Source organism: Styela clava, chromosome 5, assembly GCF_964204865.1.
Source record: "Styela clava chromosome 5, kaStyClav1.hap1.2, whole genome shotgun sequence".
In the NCBI taxonomy this organism is placed as follows: domain Eukaryota; kingdom Metazoa; phylum Chordata; class Ascidiacea; order Stolidobranchia; family Styelidae; genus Styela; species Styela clava.
Genome location: NC_135254.1, coordinates 11,052,816 through 11,074,738, shown reverse-complemented (window position 1 = coordinate 11,074,738; position 21,923 = coordinate 11,052,816). Strand labels below are relative to the sequence as shown.

The 21,923-nt window shown below is 34.8% G+C and overlaps 2 protein-coding genes across 3 annotated transcripts; one reads left to right on the top strand and one right to left on the bottom strand.

Annotated features, from left to right (window-relative positions):
* Positions 1 to 9,081, bottom strand: LOC120344954 (zinc metalloproteinase nas-15-like). Of its 2 annotated transcripts, XM_039414299.2 has the most exons (14): positions 8,971 to 9,081; positions 8,580 to 8,693; positions 7,974 to 8,116; positions 7,367 to 7,513; positions 6,230 to 6,374; positions 5,675 to 5,725; positions 5,143 to 5,262; positions 4,483 to 4,668; positions 3,821 to 3,978; positions 2,993 to 3,128; positions 2,626 to 2,783; positions 2,295 to 2,535; positions 1,912 to 2,043; positions 1 to 606 (listed from the first exon to the last, which is right to left on the bottom strand). In XM_039414299.2, exons 1-14 carry the CDS (start codon positions 8,987 to 8,989, stop codon positions 491 to 493), a joined length of 1,866 nt encoding a protein of 621 aa, XP_039270233.2. In that variant the 5' UTR covers positions 8,990 to 9,081; the 3' UTR covers positions 1 to 490. The 2 variants fall into 2 exon arrangements, with proteins under 2 accessions (XP_039270233.2, XP_039270234.2); XM_039414300.2 differs by lacking the exon at positions 1,912 to 2,043.
* A 4,713-nt stretch (positions 9,082 to 13,794) lies between these two features.
* On the top strand, positions 13,795 to 18,922 carry LOC120345105 (galectin-9-like). The gene is made up of 9 exons (XM_039414498.2): positions 13,795 to 13,817; positions 14,099 to 14,172; positions 14,507 to 14,583; positions 14,887 to 15,088; positions 15,571 to 15,708; positions 16,689 to 16,718; positions 17,150 to 17,241; positions 17,489 to 17,654; positions 18,285 to 18,922. The coding sequence occupies exons 2-9, from the start codon at positions 14,149 to 14,151 to the stop codon at positions 18,432 to 18,434; spliced, it is 879 nt and encodes a 292-aa protein (XP_039270432.2). The 5' UTR covers positions 13,795 to 13,817; positions 14,099 to 14,148; the 3' UTR covers positions 18,435 to 18,922.
* The last annotated feature ends 3,001 nt before the right edge of the window (positions 18,923 to 21,923 follow it).

Here is a 21,923-nt window from a genome sequence, read left to right as displayed (position 1 = left end):
TATTTTAGCATGAAGTGGTATAATTTTGATATTATCATACATATTTTCAGCAATGGAATATTTATAAATACAAATATTGCGTATACAAATACGAAAACAACAGTTTTGACAATTTTGACAGCAAAATCCGGTAATATTCTTCATTCTGAGTCTCTTTTTTAGTAAAAAAAAATTGCTTCTTGCCTGAACTTGTCAAGCCTACAAAAAAATAATAATTACAAAATTTCACAAATATTTGAAGCCCTAGCGTTCACACTAGTCATTCTATCCAAGTATTGTTGAGTAAATTTTCACATATATTTGCGACAAATAAGTATACGTCGATTCCAAATCGATTGCTTAAATATTCTTGTCACAATGAACGGGGTTTTCGAATCATTTTATTAAGCTTTAAAATTCGTGTATATATATATATGCGTTATTATGGTAGTTAGGAGCATAATATATCGTAGTCCTTATATAAATCGAATCCGAGCATATCGTCTGAAACTCAGCACTTCTCACACGTCTTCGGACAGTATTTTGTCATGTAATCACTGTAAGTACCCGATGAACAATATTTAGCCCACATCGGACATTTGGCATTCTTGTCCAAACAAGTTGCTCCTGCAAAAATGCAATTTTTTATTAATATATATATAATTACTAAGTGAATATTTTATCACAAAAAGCTGTATATCGGTATTGAACAACACCAATTGTACATATGCATGCGATTCAATGCGTCAATAATACAAGACCTCAATGCTCAAATATATGGAAACAAAAAAACGAAACGAAGGGGTATTAAATCTTTAAAATACCGGTAGTCTGAGCAACAGATTGCTTTTTAATTTTAATGACGTTATCACACAAATTGAAAAACAAATCCCATGAAGCCCAGAGAAATGTTTAAATTAAATTCAAGTAGTAGCCTTATAGTGACAACAACAATCTCTAACCACTGAAAATTTTAAACCAATGGGTCCAGTAATTGAAGAGAAAACATATTGCTTCACAACAACAGAAAGAGGAAAAATACCAAGAACACTAATAGCAACAAAATAACCCAAACATTTCGTGTCCCACAAAGCAATACAAGCAACGTGAATATATATTATGTATGTCTGGTTAATAAGTGAGTAGGTGACTCATGCAAAACAGCAAGTGTTGTGATGTTATAGCTGTGACGAGGTTGTGACTTTCACGCACTAATAATCAACTAAATAACCCAACATTTCGAATATCATTTCACAATATGGAACACAAAGCCACGTTTGAAGCATGGCAAGCTTGCCTAAATCCGACTCCCTGTACAGAATCTACCATGGCAGTTATACTTCTATGGAAGTCATGACTATACTACAGAGATGAGCGAATTAGATAATTTCGAGATAAAATTCACCGCAAAAGAGAATTCAGAACACCGAACTATTTGAAAGAAATATTGCCAGCGAGTCGAATTCCATATTTATTTTTTTCTCAGATCTCAGAGTACAGTAGGATGATCTTTTTGGAAAGAATACGTTTCTTGCACATGCGACTCTAGGGAGAGAATTAGTTTATGCGAATTATTGCTTTATAATGATTCCAAGTGAGAGCCAAGTATATATATTTTTGATTCGATAGCGGTATGTAAAATGATTCTATCGTGCGTTTGTCGACTGAGCTCGACTTCAGAGAAAGAGAAAAGTGGGAGTAATACTCAAATAACCTGAAAGTAAACCAAGAAAAAGAATACTCTGAGATTTCATGATTTTGTCCTGGTCTCAAAGACCTTGCCAGTTCCAACTTTTGAGCAACATACCAGAAATCCTTTTTGTAAAAACATGACAAGATTACATCACACACATTCAAATGGAAGAGTTATATTTGTGAATGAACAAACAGCACCGAACACCAAGCATGCTGTGATTGTCTTCTTTTACTCACCACCGCAGACTGCGCAACTCTTCTTGCAATTCACTTTCATATATGCTGGGTTTCTATCACACTCACCATTTTTGGCCCAAGAGGGGCAATTTCCATTTCCATCAAAGCAAATAGAAGGGCTCGGTGTGGTTCCTCAATAGGTTATGTGCGATTTAATGCAGTTATTGGTAGAGGTATATTTGTACAATGAGATAATCAATTGTATATAGAGTATGAAATTATATAATTGTATGCACATATATTCTACATCGCAATGTGGGGTTCGAAAAATTTGATTCATTCAAGTCCTTCCATAAGCATACGTTTAGCATTCCAGTTGAATGTGATCACTGTTTTGATTACTCTTAATTAAACTTGATTACATCAAAAAAATTTTGTCTTACCTCCGCATTCCCCGCAACTCTTCTTACACTTCAGTTTCATGTAACCAGGATTTTTATTGCATTCACCGATTCCAGCCCAAAATGAGCAATGTCGATGTTCGTCGCGACATGAGCCGGGAGACACGGTGGTGATCTTTGTGGTGCCAGGAGCCACAGTTGTCGAACCTCCTCCTGTTCCAGTATTTCCGCACTTGTACATTCTGTTAACTTGTTTTGCATCCTCGACTGATAAACCACCTCGCTTTAAAAAATGAATGAAGTTTGAGAAATGTACTAAAACATAATCAACTGTCCGCCCGTATATATATATACTCAAGAATTTAAATTTTACCTGCCCCCTAACAGCGTTTCCGCGCATATCCACGATAGTAGGCTGTCCATTTCTAGAAAAAGCGGTTCCATGATAATGCATAACAGACTGCAGATCATATGGAGAACCGAATGAATCAATTTCGTGATTTTTCCGCTTTTGAAAGTTGTACGCCATCCCTGAAACATAGAAAATCTTACAACAAAATACTCAATACCAACTGTGGGAATTTGAAGTAGAAAATTTCCATTAAATGGGGAAAATGTAAGAAGTAAATCCAGTAGTCGCTAGTTATTAGTAGGCTAGTAGCAGTCGCCGCAGAAGTGGCAGTAGCCGCAGCAGCAGAAGTAGTAATAGAATTCTACTTTATTAGGCATACATCACTGACCTGATTGTATGTTTTGCGTTAAAATTCTAACATGTCGGTCTCTGTCAGGTCTGCTCTGTTCATGCCAGAATCCCAAGGAATGAAGAATTTCGTGAACAACAGTTCCCATATGTTCACAACCATATCCGATAGAAACCTTAGAAATATATATTGCGTTTTTCATTCACAAATTTTTAAAACTGAAAATCATGAATACCCCAATTCCGCATTTAAGAGTGACTTTTCGAATTAAGTGGTGCTATAACAGCCAGTATCAGGGCAGCCTATGCACAAATATGGAATGAGGCTGTAAAAATTGAAACAGTAAAAACAATCACCACTCTGATAGGTCATTCGAATTAAAACGGGATTGTGCACTGAATTTTATTCAAGCAAAGTAATATTCTAAATTCGTATTATAAAACATTATTCTTAACCGAGAAACAAGAGAGTAATACTCGGATATAAGGGGAGGAGTAAGGAATGAGCGAATATAAGGCGAGATATGAGTGGAGGAGTTACAAACTTCAAAAAAGTATTGTTGTTTTTTGGTTAAATATGGGACTTCAGTGTAAAAAATTAAAAAAGATATTATAGATAATAATACCCTTTGGTTAAAATTAGGACTTTGAGAAAAAAATATCTGATAATAACAGCTACTTAGCGCCATCCACAATCTTCAAATATTAAATTAATCTGTTAGTTATGAAGAAAATCGACAAAAATGCTAACAATGGATACGGCAATTTGTAAACAATTCATCGATAATCAGCTTATAAAGACTTCTTTGGTTGCCCACGAAGATAATAATTGACTGACAAAACCGTATAAAGAGAAAACAGTTCTCACCTGATTACCACGATATTGTCTTCCAACAGGCGACGAGCATCCACCCCCGCTTACAAAGTTTATATATTGGGGCTGATTTGATCTTCGTACCAGTTTAATACATGTTTTGATGGAAAGTTCTCTGATAGCGGCTTGTATAGAAGCTGGCGCTCGAGAGCCTGTATAATTTAAATTGGTGTATGATTGAAATACGAGTTGTATTATTGAGGCTTGCAAGCTGGACGGATACATTCAAAACAGTAAAATTCAAAATTCATTTTATGTTCGCGCATACAAGTACGTAACATTAAATAAAAACTCGTGCTAAAATATTTGTTATTCTTGTACCAGTTACGGTACGTGCCATGGTTCAACATATTGATCGACTAGAAATTGATTAGCGCGGCAGCACAGCTTGAAACTATAACATGTATCATATTTTCGTTCCAAATAGGGGCTGTTGTGACAGTCATATAGATAAATAAATAAAGTTCTTTACTTGAGTCATCAGACTATAAAACTAGTTATCTGGATTTGCAGCGCACGGAATCGTCGGAGGATTTCACAGACTTGGAGGTCAAATCTATTCCTAAAACCGCAGCGCTGCTCTATGCTCTTATTTTGTAGCTTTTCGCTTTATGCAAGGTAATTTAGAAAATATTTACGACATCAAATTCGCTTACTGAGACCAGCCCCATAGCTGTAAGGAACGATGACTTTCCCATTCGACCTCTGGTCCCATTTTGGTACGAGTTTTGAAGCTCCTTTGTATATTCCCTCATTTTCTCCTCCTCCGCCTGTTACCCCTAGACTTGCTTCTGCAGCAGCCATAGTCAACTCAGTAAAAAGAATATCAGACTCGAATTTATCTGCAAACAGAGTTAATATTGAATGTGAAAAGTATCATTGGCAATTTATATTTTCCCGATTATATATGCATTTACTTGCACTATGCTTTACTATAAGTCTGAATTCTTTCATTGTATTTCGGCATTTATTGGGCTAACATTACTTTTATTGAAAGTGAGTTTTGATATCGGAGTGAGCGTGGCTATTGAGGTACGCATCCTTACCTGTAGATAAACTTAAATTAACAGAATTTATGATTGCATCAAGTAGTGGTTTTTGTTATCAATAAATATCTGAGTACATTTTTAAAACAAATAAATCTATTGGTTCTCAATGATCGTAATGCCGAAACAATCACATTGACAGCAAATGTTTATTTGTAACTTCCTAATATTGTTTCTTTCTTTATTTTTATAAAATTCATTGAGCTCGTTTTATATATAATACCGAACCTAACTTATTGAAATGCAAATGTCTATTTGAGTTTCACAAACCTCCTATCTTCATCACCTCACATTCGCACGTATAACATCCAAACCAATCTTGCTTATACTTTAAACAAGAAGACTTGCAATCTACAAACACGTCGATCTTGCAAAAGGTTGATAAAATACCTGGAACATTTGAAATATTTAAATTTGATCAACGTTTTTGTGTGCGATATATCAATATGTAATATTTAAATTGTTTTAGTGATAAATTACTGTGATTGCATGCATTCGCACTTTTATTTGCCATTTACCAAAAAAAAAGAGAAAATATATAAATTGAATGAGATTCGAAAGATGATGAGAGTCAGGCAAGAATTTAATCGTTTATCAGGAGAATGATTCCACAAAAGTATTCATTTCTTGAAATCATGTAAGAACTACACGTTGAAGTAGTGCAATTTTTATAGCATGAGCAAATCAAGTAGTGGTCGCGATTTTGATTAATTTTTTTGATATTTTTAAATTCCTAAATTACGGTATTTATAAACAATCTCACAAACTATATTGTATAAAAATATATATTTCGATAACTTACCAAAGTCGGCCATACTTGCATCCAATAACGGAGAAGGTACATCACTTGAAACTGTGATGAATAATATGTTGTAAAAATTTAAATAAGACAAATAAAAACTAATTTGATTCATACAACCAATAAATGAAGGTGAGGAAAACGCTTTGTGTTTATATTTATTTGTTCTATAATCCGCATATATTCAGCCATGTACTTCAGTTAAATATTTTATTCAACGACTCAAAGCAAAAATACGAATTCATAAAGAAACATTCGTGTTGTAATTGTTTTTATTTTATCAGTCACGTTTTTGTTGTTGCTAAGTGTCGATCATTTCTAAGTATTTTTTGAAACTCATGCTCTTGATTTCTTCGAGCAAATAACATGTTATTTGAACTTTCAAAGTTAGAGTTAACAATTGCTAACAATTTAGTTTCTGCGAGACTATAACTGCTTAACTTATACGTCTTCTATGCTTTTGCGCCGGCGGATCCATATGCATATAATGCAAGAATGCTGTAGCAAGAGTAAAGATAACTATCCTAAGTGACAGTCATCAAGTTTTAACATACTAACCTTGTTTAGTACATGCATACACATCAGCTTGCATGCAGGCAGCAGTATGATGTGCCGTAGGGTAAATACGAATTACTGATGTGTTCAAAGGAACAGGGAATTTTTGGTCCACTATAGTGATGCCATCTTCGTTGCCGGTAAATATCTGTAATAAGATACAAATGACTTAATGTTGAACCCAAAAACATGTGGATGAAAATACTATTTATTTTCAAAAAAAAAATTAGAAATATTAGAATGACCGCTCGTTGACATTAAACTTTTGGTGAATAAATATTGTTTGTCTGAAGTGTGTATTACCAGGCTGGTCCAGGGGAATGAGGTCCCCATGGGATGGGATGGGACAGAACACATTTGTATTTCCCGTGGGACACGAAAACCGTATGATTTTCGGGGAAATGATGGTAAAACATTTCGTAATGGACTTCGTGTCCATATATTTGAGCATAGCTATCTTGTTAGTTATAAAGAGCAAAATATATTCAGCATTAACAATATACTCCGTGAACGGACAGATGAACACATGCATAATAGTTATGAATATAAAGTTAACAGAGTCCGTAAATTTTGTAGTGTTGCATGTCTCTTCGTACATGTAGTCCTATTTAGTAGACGCTAAACCTCAATTTGTATTGAATTTTATTCCAAATGGAATCCCATGGGATGTGACAGGCATAATTGCTATGAGATGAGATGGGAATGGGACAAAAAAATATGTCCCATGGACAAGCCTTTATATTACGTTATATGCTTTCTCAGAAGGGCGGGAAAAATTTACTTGCTATATAGTATTGCTGTTCTATGTGTTGCTATGTGAATTTGTTGAATAAAATATTAAAAATCGCATTTTAAAATTGTGTAAAATGTACATAATCATTGGAGGAAAGCAAAATACCATGCGTAAGTTTATCCTGCTGTAATGGAATATTGATTAAATCAAACTGGTTACATTTAAAATTAATTTTATTATTCATGTTATTTACTCTTTGACTCTGTCAAGAGTACTTGGCTTAAAATAATACGGTTTCTACATATGCAGAGTAGTCAATTTGATAACATGACTAGTTCAACTAAAATATTTTGCTATGCATTCCATTCTTTACAGCAATATATTCTTTGAAATCTGAAAATACATACTTTGATATTTCCTTCCATGTCTTTTACGAATTGATATTCGTCATTTTTGTTTTTGTAAGAAACTGTGTAGGACGTCACCCACGAGTCAGCAATTTCATATCCTCTTGTCACCAATCCTGCAAGCTTTATTTGGCGACCGAAATCGACCTGAAAATATGGTTGGATAAGATGGAAGGTTCATTCATCCGGACAATTACTTTATGTTTTGTATCTTTCAGTAAACTTTAAACGAAATAGAATATCAAGCTTGAAGCGCATTGAACAAGTGATTAGCGACTATACTTATAGCTATTACAGATAACGGATTCAAGTTACGCGCCAATCTCCCCGCCCACATTGTTATTCAATGTCACGATTTTACTCTTTCACAACATGGTAGCTTCTTACACACAAGTGTCGGGTGTCATTCAGGATTTTAAACATTACTTGCTTGAAATTGTTTTGAAAATATATGGGGTTCAAATGTATAGAGGATTTTATCGAACAGCAGCAAAAACTCAAAAACAATAAACTCACATTCCAGAGTAAGCAATTTGGCAGATTTTTTTAGGTCATCTTCCTGTTAAGCTCTAACTGGTAATAGAATTTTATTGTATTTTATTATTACCTGAAGATAGTCATCTTTTTCGTCATCGGCACACCACGCAGATTCGGGATTTCCAATTCCTGACACATCCGCTCCGGTGAATGGCGTAATAGAAGATGAATGGGACGTGCGTGTGTCACCTTGAATTTTGTACCATCCACATTCTGAATATAAAAAACATAAAAAAAATGGAGTCATTTTTAAATTGGTCTTTCAATTCAAATTTTATATGTGGTCAAAGTATACGCAGTTCACAAGTATGCAGCAAAAAAAATGCTACAATATAATCTCGAGCTGACAGTTTTTGGAAACTATTTTAAAACGAAAATTTGAACAAATCGAAAGACGCACACATTTCTAGATCAAATTTTAAACTCGTCTTTTAATTCGAATTTTACATGTGGTCGAAGTATGCGGAGTTTTCAAGGAGGCAACAAATAAAACGGTACAATACAGTCTCAAGCTGAAAATTTTTGGAAATTATCTTGAAACACAAACTTGACCGAATTGAAAGACACACACACATATAGGTCAAATTTCCAACAACGACTTCACTTCGACGCAGGTATCAAAAATATCTAAAATAAACCTAAAGCAATTTGTCATGTGACATGATAACAATCTAACCGTGGCACTCATTAACTTCTTCTATTGTAAAATCTCCTTCAATTCCATTTGCTAGATCTTCACAAACTGAAGATGATCCACGTTTGATGGCAAGAAGAAGACAAAACGCGGTCACTAAATTGGTTTACAGAAAAATATATAAATTACAAAATAAAGGAGGTGAAAAGTTGCAGTCAAGGTATATTTGATGAATTGGTTTTCGAATCGGTAAAAATTAAATTTTATTGAAATATCATTTGCACTCTTAAAAAAATGGCATTGCAGCATTGGTAGTTAGCAAACGAAGTTTAGGTAAAATGTTCACAAAGCCATAGCATTACCAGTCTGCTGTGTTACAATTAGTACAATAACATATAATAATAACAAAACTTCTGATTGGAATCGAACTTACATATAGTAGTAGTCTTCATCTCGCGTCAATGGTTGATGAATTTTATTGCGAGTCGTATATTTGATAGATGTGATAAAATATATTAATGATTTCTGAAACAAATGGTTGATGCTGCAAAATATAAAAATGAATTACACCACAAGATCGGAAGTTACAGGCAACAAAATGTAAAAAAAATTCATCCGTGTTCAACGCATTCTATAGAAAGAAAGCCTTCAAATTCATAGCACCCGATTGACTAAAAAACCGTTTGTTTTCTCAAAACAGTTTATGCTTACGTCTTGAGATGAACAAATTACAGAATACGAATGCATTGAAAATTTTTGTTCATTATTGTTGTAAAGTGCTTGTATGGGAAAGAATTTTGTTAAAAGAAATATTACTTAATTAACGTAACTAGCAGTTGAGATTGCGTGAAACTAACTACCTTTCCTTTCTCTCTATGCCTTTGCGCAGGTGGATCCGTATGCGTATTACGCAAGGATGCTGTAGCAAGAGTGTAAATGACTATTCTAATCAATTCAAGAGTCTTGCTGCACACGAACACAAATATATTTCTGTAATGTTTCGTCTTCAGACAAGCATTTTACAACTAAGACAAGAAACTCAATTGCATGCACATAAATATTGGCTTCAAATGAAAATTCCAGAAGAAAGAAAAAAGCCGTAGTTAGGAAAACGCTGCTTTAATCAACCTATTACATTTTACACATTCTTTGTAATTGACATAAACTATTCAGAGATTGGCGTGGGTAAATCTAATATACCATCCAAACTGAACTGATATAAAAATTTTATCATACAAAACTCGTTTTAACAATGTTCTTCAACATTATACAACCATTCCTATCTGTAATATGTACTTCTTTTCAACTGTTCTTTTATAAAGAAAATGCATACCCAGAGGATATTGCTCACTTAAATGACGAAGTTACGGCGTCATAAAACTTCGCGCTAATGGAATAAAACAAAGCAAAGAATAGCATAAACTGTTCTTACCAATTTAGGTCACAAACTGAAAGTGTAACAGAGTTCAGAAAGATTAAAATCATATGCCAATTTAACTCTATTTGGGCCTGCCTGAACTTTTTAGTTCGTCGCTACAAACTAAAACTCAATGTATATTCAACGATATTTCTCGATGCGATAACGTCAAAAAATTTTCTATTACTCAAAAATTTATCGAGTCAGTGGTATTTGAATAACTTTGCATTTTAGGTTATATGTCATCTCAAAAGAATGCGCATTAGGACATTCGGGACAGAAAATATATTTCTTAAACCCAAGAATTGTCATCAATTTTACATCAATTGTGTTTCATCAATTCCCAATGACCATGATTTGCTGTTATTACATTGACTACTGTCTAAAACATTATAGCCCCTTTTAACTTACACCTCAACATTCTTTATTCTTTTGCAAATAAAGCTTTTTTGACGAAAGGATATTTATCCGAAAATTACAAAAACTTTTTTGATTGAAACAAAACACCGATACCTCTTGATGGTGGTAAAAGATAAGCACGTCATCTTAAATTTGAAACACATATTAGATCGCAATGTATCTTGTTTGATAAATCTAACATAGAAACCTACTTTGATGTCCACAAAAGTTGCATATGTCGCAAATTCTTATGCAATGACTCGAACTTTAGCAAGAAAAGACAAATTAATACCCGATTCCAAATTTCGATACTAAGGAATTTGAATATTTTTTACATTTCAGTGCATTTGCCTACACGTAAGGGTGGATTTGTTGTCTCTAAACCGGGCATTATATTTCCTTTCGCTAAACAGGGTTTGTCATAAAAATATAAATTATTAGTCAAAAAAACACAACTTATAGTCCATTGAAATAGGTTTATCCTTTTTATTGGGTGAGCGAACATCTCATAATTCAATCACCTATTTCATAAAATTTATATGTATGTATGTATATATATATATATATGCGTGTACAAATAATTTATTCTTTCTTTGAAAGGCAATTTGAATTTGAAGTTGAAAATCTAACGTATGATCGATTAAACTTGAAATCTTCAGGTAACTCTCAAGCCAACGCTTTAACCAGTAGGACAGTAGTTCTGAACTATTTCACTGCCACGGACCATTTTATAAATTGTCTGAAACCACACACAGAAATTGTATAAATCGTTGTGAGGACATTTAGGATCCAAAAATTCCCTGCTTTGAAACTGCAACACTAGGCGAAAGTACAGACCACGATTGGTCAATGTCAGCAATCCTCTGATACCCATATTCTGAATGAGTTATGAAGTAACATTACTGTTGACGCACTTTATCAAATTCGAAGCATTTAGTAAAACGCAGTTCGTTCTCCACACTGGAAAACGCAGTATATTGCAAAATCATCAAAATTAAAACGCTAGTCGAAATATCGAAAATGCACTGTCGTTAACTCAAATTAATGCAGTGTTAATCCTCTAAAATCACATGACTATGACGACACAAAATTTGTGAATTCATTAACGACAGCCTGGAAGCGAGCGACATCAATCTCGTCCTAAATAGAACAAGAGAGCAACGCTCAAATATATGGACACGTGGACTAGAGCGAAGCAGGGTTTACCTTTGACGTTACCGGTACCGTACCCTCAAAAAGTTCCGGGTTTTCAGTCGCAAGAATTTTCACAGTCAGCCGTCACGCTTGGCGGATTAAAAACCGTGTTCCCATAATTAAAAATTAATACAGCGCAATTTTGGATGAAATATTAGATCTTATAAAATTCATAGAAAATTCAGGAATAAATGAAAGTAATAGCCTTCTGGCAAAAAAAATCAATCTTGAACCACTGAAAATTCCAAAGCAATTGGTACAGTATTCGAAGAGAAAAGCGATTTTTTAATGATAATGACGAAAGAAAATAACAATAACAACAAAATTTTGAAACGATCGTTATGGCCACTAAACGTGTCCAAAAATTGGCGCTCCAGTTTATGTACCAATATTCAGGTATCTAATTTTGTTCGCCTACTTTACATCAAGTTGTATAAATGGACTGAAGCCTGTGGGCAGGTGATATATTCACTTGGCTAACACAGACAGTCCCCGAACTCGTAAGAACTAGAATAAAAAAAAAATCTGAATAAAATTATGGTCTAACCCTAACCTGGTTGAAGTGCGGAAAGAAACCTTGATAGCCAGTAATTCGGAATACATAATTTCGATATTCGTTGAACTTGAGAATTGATGTATCAGATTATCGTTTCCAACCGCAGAAACATCATTAAATTTGATCACCCCACGTGTATTGACTTTGGCACAGATCTCTTGTTAAACGCGATTCAAACCATCGCAGGAAAATCAATAATCGGAATTCTCGTTCCCAATAAAACCATGGAATTGTTTGGTAATTCTCACAATCTTCATTTTATATTTCTTTGCAGAGAGCGGCGAACTTACATCGTAGATATTATATATATAAAAATTACCCTGGATTTAGTTCTTGGAAATATGGCAACCATACGATAATGTTTTCGCAAGAACTTTGGCTCAGTGGTATTCCCTTTTACCTAGTCCTAAAGTTTACCCCGACAATGTGACGAGTTTCGGGACAACCACTGTTTAGGGAACACCTCTGCCGCTGGGACGTAAGCTATTCAGAGTATTGGTGGTTGCGAATTCTATTTGTATTTATTCCAATTTTTAAGCTCATTCATTAATTTCATTCAAGATGTTAAAATGTTCTTCATGACTGGAGGTTGGTTATGATATAATGAATTATTTTTCACATACCTAAATAACTCCGTGAAAATCATATTCGTGAAAAAATAGCATGCGTATAGACTGAATTATTAGCGTGAATTACTTTTAGCATTACAAAAGGCTCATGAATACATTCCTGAGCGTCACGGTTACAAGTATATTAGACCATTGATCGACTGCTATCTACGCACATAGGTATAACGCAAAATACCCCTCAATGGTTTTGAAGCGTTCAACCAGAGCCATTATATAACGGCTCTGGTCCAACAGACTTTGAAATACTATTTCGAAGTTCGCCAACATAAAATTGAGATTATTGTTACATATTGCCTTCTATGATGTAATAGACGGCTTACTCTCGTAAATCACGAGACAAGTAAACACGTGACTAAGCGATACTGCGCTCTCAATATTTGGCAGCGCAGTTCGGCGAGTTATATTGCACGTAGACATGGTTATAGCAGGCTTTCTTCGGTTTATATTGCAGTTCAATAGCTCTATACGGAGGCAAGTTAAATGACAATTGGAGCTTTAAATGTACTTTAATTCAGCAACATAAAAAACTATCAATAAAACACTAGGGTAAGGAAGAGTGCACGTTAGGCAGTGACACAATTTGCAAAATCGTTTGCCGTATGAAAGGCCTTGTCGTTATCAAACTGCATGCACAATTTTTCCTGTCTTTAGCCTAAAAGCTGTGCCGTATCTGAATGTTCCGGAAAATGGAATTGGATTCGAGTCTGGACTTCAAGTTCAAGCCTTATTATTAGAACGTCACTTTGGTGGTCCTGTCGTGTATCCGTTAGGATTGAATTGAAATACGTCATATTGCTGTTTACATTGTTCCGCGGGCCGTAGTTTGCCGACCCCTGCTCTAAATTGTTTATTGGAATGTCCCCGCCATGAGCAATACTTAAAAAAAGGCTTCATCTTGGTGCCATGTATCGCTAATTACTATAGATAGGCCTTTTTGCTGATTGTGTAATCGTTTGTGAGGCGAAAACCTTCCGGCTTTGCGTGGGAGCTTGATACGTAAAAATATGCGTTTATTATGCTACATTCATTATCTCATAATTCATCCGCTGCGTATAAACAACTCGTCAATGCTGTTAGAAATATCAGTAAATTTACCAACTTGTTTCATACTTTTATTTAATTGTTTACTTGCGGTGTAGCTGTATACTGCTACTCGCTTTGCTTAACAACGACAATGTTTAAGTTCCATTACAAGTGTTTTCATAGTGCAGTATTGAGTTACATATATTTTTAAGGTAGATGGAGATTGTTTTTTTAATATTGCTCGACAAAGTTTTCGAGCCTCAGGCATGGGCATTCATAATACGTCATCGAAATACCTTAAACATTTTTGACTGATGTTACATATAGCCAATTTGTTATTTAGCGTTTTTAAGTGTCAAGGCAGTATTGGTATACATTTAATAGCAGTGCATCATGAGTGCTCCAATGTTCAACCCGGTAAGTAAACGACTTTCGCTCTAATTATATTCAAACATTCGCTGAATTTGCCTCGGCTGTTATTGATTCGGTCAGGTTATGTTCGGTTTGTCATGCTTGACCGATATTTGATGTAATGTTATAATTGTAGCTAAGCCAATATTACGATGCGATTCTGACAATTCAAAACCACTGGCATAAAGTGGGAAACCAATTTGAAGTATGGATGAAACCGTTGAAGAATCAGACATTTATATTGGAATAAATCAAACTGCTAGGACCGCGAATTATTCATAAATATCATATCCCTTCGGTTTTGTTTCTTTGGTATATAAAATGACATTCAATGTTTCAGATAGTTCCACTGAATGTAAATGTGTCTCTACGTCCTGGATTTATGGTTTACATCAATGGAACTCCAAACGGCGGAAGGTGAGTCTTTACTTTTTATGAGAATCTACTGATATGCGAGTTGCTATTTTTGGAGGAAGGGAGTCATTCCGTCACAACATCGACTTCCCAATTTATTCTATCTTGAGTGAGGCAGCGAGGATGGTAATTGGATCAGTCAACCTAAACCTGCGATACATTAATAAATAACTTTTTAGTTCGTGGTGTGTGCTTTTAGAGCAGTTCGCACATGTATATCAGAATTTATTCACTTGACGTTCGAGAACTAAAAAACGCAAGTTAGATGATGATAGTACCATAAATTTTTATTTTTTTTTTCATTAGATTTTCGGTGAACTTCAAGGGCCCTCGCCCCGATGATCATGCGCTTCACTTCAATCCAAGATTCGACTCTGGGAATATTGTTGTAAGAAACACGAAGAGGAATGGAATGTGGGAAGCTGAGGAACGGGCTTCTAATGGATTTCCATTTATGATGGGGCAGCCGTTTGAACTCATAATTTTATGTCAGCAACACCAATACAAGGTACTATGAGCAGTATGAAATATTTTTTAATCTTATACATAATAATATTACTAGAAACTAAGTATTTGGTTATTTTCGTATTAGCACATTCGCTATTGACGGCATTCTGGTTTGATATTGATACACCTCGTAAAGGACACTGAGATAAGTTGTCTAGGTACCAATACATTGAGAAAAGAAATTTTCAATAACGTGAATTGCCACTCTTTACCCTCATAATATTTATTTTATACCAATGGTTTTCAAGCTTTCATGATGACCTCCTTTCGAAGATTTTTTAAATTAAGTTTCTTTTTTAACGTGCTCCCATCGTTATTTAAGGACTACGGTTCACATTGAATATCCAACAAACGAATACAGAAGAATAAATGTATTTCCGTCAATGAATTTAAAACTATTCACTGTCCATTTCCTTTGAAATAATCGCAAATGACACTTGGTGAAGCTGAGTATCAGAAATCTTGTTTCTTATGTATTTTAAGATTGCTGTGAATGGTCGGCATTTCATTGAATATGGTCACAGAATCAACATGCAAAATGTACGATTCCTCAGCATAGAAGGAGCTGTTCAAATCAGTATGGTTCGCTTCGACCATGAAGTTCAACCTCAACCCCAGCCAGTAAGTAACAAGCTTAAGGTATATCCCCACAGTGAACACTTATTTTCAATAAATACCAACGAATCAGCCGAGTGAACATTTAATGATCAAAATTGTTCTTCAAATTTTCGCGAAACAATTTCATAGGAAGTGATTGAAGCAAATTGTTGGGTAATTTAGGTTGTATTTTTACCTTTCATTCCATTGAGAATGTACTTTTGCAAGAATTGTACGGTACTTGTGAATGCCTGTGTCGACTGCTAGTTTCTTGTTTACCAAGATAAAAACATTTGCTTCATTATGACTGATAAACAAATATGACTAATTTGCTAGGCAGGTGTTCACTCCGAAGCGAAAGAAACACATCTTTAATTAAGCTTAGTTATAGGCTACGACTGAAATGTCGAGAGCTATTAAACACCAAGGCTTACCATACGTCCCGTTTTAGGCGGGACAGTCCCATTTTCCAACGTCTTGTCTCGGCGTCCCGACCGGTCAGCCAAAAGTCCCGCTTTGGCGCTCAGTCTGTAAGCATAATACACGAACATTACCACTTAGCATGTTCCCGATACTGTTGTTGCTGTGTAGCGTACCAGTAACCTACTTACCGAAGGTGGATGAGTGATTTTGTTTGTTTCGTTGTTTTCCGCTAACTTTGTACTGCAATTTGTTACGTGTAAGCCCCGTACGCCAAAAGGGTGCTTAACGTTAACGTAAATTCCTTTCTGTTTTCGAACTGTAACCGATATTTAAAGACAGACAGTGCATGAATTCTCGATGGCAATATGGTCAATAAAGACAGCCGGGATGGTTTTAAATGTACCCTCTAATCTCTAATGTAAAATCGGTAAATTTAAAGTTGAAAAAATTACAGCTGTCGTCTTTGGAGGCGTCCCGATTTGAGGGCACAAAAATATGGCAACCCTAATTAAACCGTACACTGTTATTACGTGCTTACATGTCAATGAAAAACTAAACGATCAAACTATTTTTTTTTTCAGATGGGAGTGCCGTCCCTTATCAATAACCCGGTAAGTATTAACCAAAAGCAAATCTTTACAAATCATTCATTTCGACTCGTCTACCTCTGGCTAGTTAATCTGTATTGCATTGTATACTTATATTTGTCGACACAAATTGTGAAACATTATAGTATGGGACTTTTCTAACTCCCACGTATTCACAGGTGGGTGTGGACAAATATTTGAATGTTATTTGTGAAGTAAAGATTCATTATAATACGATACTCTTGAATCATGAATCAGACGGCAAAATATTAATAGGAGAATTTTTACTGTACATTAAAAATAAACCGTAGTCTCCGTAGAGATTTCATATTACTAAGGTTAATTGAAAATATAGCAGTCACGAAGCAGTCTTCTTTTATCTGGCTCAAATTAATCATTAACGTTGCTGTAACGTGTGTGTCAATATAATATACTTCATTACACTTACGATACAGGCTGTACCATGCACGGCAGTTGTGCCTTTCAAGAACATTAGAGGCCGAAGAGTTACTGTTTCGGGTATACCACAAAACAGAAATCCACATAGGTAAATGACTTCGTGTTATTTAGGTTTTTTCAATTTTTAGAAATATTTCCAAAAATTGTGATTTAGAAACCGTTATTCTTGTTAAGTGGTTGTGATTGATACAAAAAATGGCAATAAAGTAACTCACATTTTAACGTAATTCAATCCATCCGCATTATAGTTCTGGCATAATTTGATATTTGTTCGATGGAATTGGTAAATTGTCAATCTCTTGTTGTCAATGATATCACAAAACCTATTTTTTCAGAATTATGTTTGATTTTGTATCGGATTCTGGAGATATCTTTTTACACTTCAACCCTCGAATTCCCGAGCGTGCAATGGTGAGAAATACTGAGAAAAACAAATGTTGGGGCCAAGAAGAAAGAGCGCTGAGTGTTCCGTTCCCGTTTCAATACGGAGTTCCGTTTCAGGTAAAAAATGAGAGTTTAAGTTACTATAAGGTTTGTTGATTTTTATCAGCTAAGGTATGTGAAAGCCTACGCTTTACTGAATAACTTCATAGAGGGAGAAAGTTTATTTCTACCGAAAACAGAATAAGCACACATATCCGTATAAAAAAGAATTAAACAATGACCGGGTGGTGACGATGCGATGGTTATAAGTCATGAGAGTTTGCTAACACCTAATACACAAGTTCTGAAAAATCTCGAACAGGCTTACTATTTAATTAAATCGTAAATATCTCAAACAACGACATGTTTTTTTGCAAGAATTGAGGTAGTTAAATCTACCGTGTTGCTGTAATATGTGCTTGATGACAATAAAAAAATGAAACAAGGTCGTTTTTATGCGATTATTCAAAATTTTCTTGTCGGTCATTCTATGTATTCTATTCGAATGGTATTACCAGTATTCGTCGTAGGTATATTTAGGCAACGTATTAAATTTACCTATGGATTTTATCTGTTCAAAGCAACGTCAGAATAACTTCCGGTGATTTAATTAGAATTAGAAGCACAAATATTGAATAACTTCGTGAATTGCTGCAATTGAATTCATTTTTGAAGCTAAATGTGCTTGTTTTTTTATGTTTTATTCAGCTCATGTTTCGGGTGGATCAGGCCGCATTTCATGTTGAATTGAATGGTATGGAAATTTGTACGTACGCTCACAGAATACGTCCTCTGAATCTTATTCGCACTCTTCGTATTAATGGAGCAGTTAACCTTACAAAAGTCCAATTTGAGTAAAAATGAAACTGATGGAAGGCTCTTTGATGAAAATCCAATTCACATTAAGTGATGTTCAGACTTATAAATGTTTTCATAATAGTGTACTTTGTTTTGAATTGTTGAAACTGGTAAACTAAGAGCAAATTATTGTATAATTAGGATACCGTTTCGGAATCATCGTTGAAGATTATTCATACGATAATTGGACCATAGGCTGCTTTTCGAGGATACTGATTGAATGTTATCATAGCAAAATGTAATTGTTCATTTATACTTTACGTTATCCGACGTATTTTCTTTTAATTTGTGAGATTTTTTTGTCGTTTCATTGCTGCTGTATATTTTTATCCTATTGTGTAATTCCATTCAAATTAGCGAGCATCAATCATTTCTGTAATCACAATAAACTAAATAACTTTGCCCTTGGGAAGAATTCAGCGAATAGTTTGGTATAACAATTCCTCATGACTTACAAATAACGTATTTCAATAAATTTTGACATTGTATTTCACCTCATACATACGAAAATACGTAGCGGCGTGGTTAGTGGTTAACAAGAAAATAGCGACTTCGCCGGCTACCAGATCGCTAAATTGCGATCGCAGAACCACCACCACACGTTGCGCAATTTTTATGACGTCATCACTAGAGATGTATCGGATATCGGTATCGGCAATGTTTTTGGTATCGGCCATGTATCGGTATAGGTTAGATTAAGGCCGATATTTCCGATATATTTGCCTTTTTGATATGGTTCAGAATGTTTTGAAGATAAGTTGGAATACTACTTTTTAATTTATATTTTGTCTGGAGTGTTCGTGAGCTATGAGCCATACATGTCCCCACCCCCGCGAGAGAATAGGATTCACGTGTTTTCAGCTATTTATCATCCAAACTATCTCAACTAATTTGGCTATTTTCGCTGTCAAATTTTTATATTGACAATTTTAATATTACATAGTAATTATGAAATATATATCAACACAGCACATAACAAAAAGCAACTAGGCGCCCAGTTTTAAATCATATAGTGGAATTGGGGTCCTTATTAACGGCACATGGACTTTTGGCACGGGTATAAATTCTGACTGTTTGTCGTCAAGTACGAGTGTCTATTAATCCGTCGACATCGATAAACTAAATTCCGACACAATTATCCCTCTACTCAGGTTTTAATTTTGTTTAACTACACAATTTCTTTATAGATATATTGACATGACCGCCTAGCCCTAGACTGTCTCAAAATATATTATAGCAATTGTAAAATAATATAAAATAGTAAAGTAAAAAAAACATCCTCGACGGTTATAGGTAGGCCTTCTTTTTGTCGGTGCTGATTGATATTCTTTCATGTTGGCTTTGACTTATTGCATCGACGATTACGATTAGCCGCGAAATAAAATATTTGTAAAATGCTTTTAATTTGAACGTAGGACGGCGGCGCTAGAATGTGTATGTGATATTCGAAGGTCGCGATATTAACATTAAATTCAAATTGGACATCCCGGCTGATGAGTTTTCTAATTGAACACCGAGATTACTCGCGTTACTGTACAATGTAAATTAATCAGGATAGCAAACATTAATTTCATATTATGTGATATATATTTTTTTTTCGATCTGAAATAATGTGTACTATGAACAACGCTCAAAGACCATTGTTTTAATAAACCCGTCTGCCCTACACAGCACACTTGATTAAGTAATGATTGCATAGTATCGGTATCGGAATATCGGTAATATCGGCCTTTTTGTAGTATCGGCGTTTTTAGCCGGTATCGGCGACAAAAGTGGTATCGGTACATCTCTAGTCATCACACAAAACTTCAAAGTGAAAAACACGGAAAAATTTGAAAGGAATTAAAGTAAGCCTTTTAGCGACAGCAATCTCAACCACTGCAAATTTGTAAAGTAGTTGATTCCAGTAGTTGAAGAGAATTTTTCGATTTTTTCACAACAAAAAAAAATAAAAAATACCAACAACAACAACGTAATGACAAAACGATCTATAGATTTTAGTGGTAAAGAAGATTGCAGTCTTCGCAATATGTTATTTTTCGAATTATATAAAAATTTGTATTTCATTCGACTCCAAGAGTGTCTTACCATTCGAAGTTCCATTCTCATCAACTATTGACATAAATTTTGCAATCAAGAAGCGCGCATTGTTAATGACATATAAAGCTCTAATAAAATCAACAATATCGGTATACGAGCAGAACAGTATCAGACAAACTTGGGACCTTAGAAAATGAACCATTGGGAAAATATACATATGCCATGGTGGCTTACCAAACGGCTGTTTGTTTCATACACGTGAAGAAAAGCGTGTACTGGACAAGAGGCTGAAACTATGCCGAAAGCATAAACGCAAAATCTGCCCACGGAAAATCTCTTTAATCAAGAAAATAAACCACAACAACATATATATATATCTATTTGCCTTGAAGCCAACTGGGTTTTATGATCTAGTTTGAATGAGTAAATGCTTTATCTTGGTTCATTTTATCAAAAAATTGAACGAATAATATATAATAACAAGAGAGCAATGCTCAAATATAAAGACACGGAAGGCAAGAATAAATATTTTAAATAAATATCATGAATTTCCCGAAAATCACATGCGGTAACTTACCAGCAGCCGCATCGGGAGATGAACAACTCACTATAGTATAGACAACTCGACTACCCGGGATAACGGTAGAGGGACTCTCATAGCTTTCCCAGGTACTGTGGCGATGATCAATTCATAAATCAGTTTCAACGTGAATTGAAATACCAACTGATTCGCGTCACGTCTGTATTACCAGATCAGGTATCACAGTCTACCGTTCCACATAAAAACTTCCCACTTTCGCTAAGCACGATAGTCCAGCGGATAAGAGGTAAAATCATGCACTTTTGGAAGCAAGCATGAAACTTGGCATACATGTACAGTAGCATCCCCTGATCAATTTTGGATATGGTGCCATCCATGAAAATACCTCGTTGCTATGGAAACGAGGCATCATCATATTGCTATTTAAGTGAAATGAACATTACTTTATAAAAAGATATTTTCAAGACAAGTGAACCGATGTGTATATAAGAAGTGAAAAATATGATCAGAAGTGCATTTTGACAATTATCCTTAACAACAGAATACCTGGTTACCATGGAAACGAGGTATCATTAATGACCAAACGCAATTATTTGTCGCACAACCTGTATTTTCTGTTATTGTCATGAATCACAAATTAATTAAGCTACATTCACTTTCAAAATGTAATTCCTTTTGTGCTCAATCAACTGACATCGCCAATGGTATACTTTTGGACTCGTAGCCACGTAAAGCTGGTGAAAATATATATCTCATAGCTGACGGATTATTGTTATCTTGGAGCTATCATATCGTGATCATATATTTTAATAAATATAAATTAATTCTCTTAATTAACTCTGGCATTAGTATCCCAGTCAGATAAAAACGGAAAACTTGCATTACATTTCAGCTCAAACTCGGCTGGA

What these genes read in the sequence shown, in the direction of transcription:
- LOC120344954 (XM_039414299.2), bottom strand. An exon ending in GACAATATCGTGGTAATCAG is followed by an intron (nt 3,129 to 3,820) that starts GTGAGAACTGTT and finishes TATATTTCTAAG; the next exon opens with GTTTCTATCGGATATGGTTG. An exon ending in GAGTTGCGCAGTCTGCGGTG is followed by an intron (nt 607 to 1,911) that starts GTGAGTAAAAGA and finishes GCATTTTTGCAG; the next exon opens with GAGCAACTTGTTTGGACAAG.
- LOC120345105 (XM_039414498.2), top strand. Translation starts at nt 14,149, where the DNA reads ATGAGTGCTCCAATGTTCAACCCG. An exon ending in TTCAACCTCAACCCCAGCCA is followed by an intron (nt 15,709 to 16,688) that starts GTAAGTAACAAG and finishes TTTTTTTTTCAG; the next exon opens with ATGGGAGTGCCGTCCCTTAT. An exon ending in CGTCCCTTATCAATAACCCG is followed by an intron (nt 16,719 to 17,149) that starts GTAAGTATTAAC and finishes CTTACGATACAG; the next exon opens with GCTGTACCATGCACGGCAGT.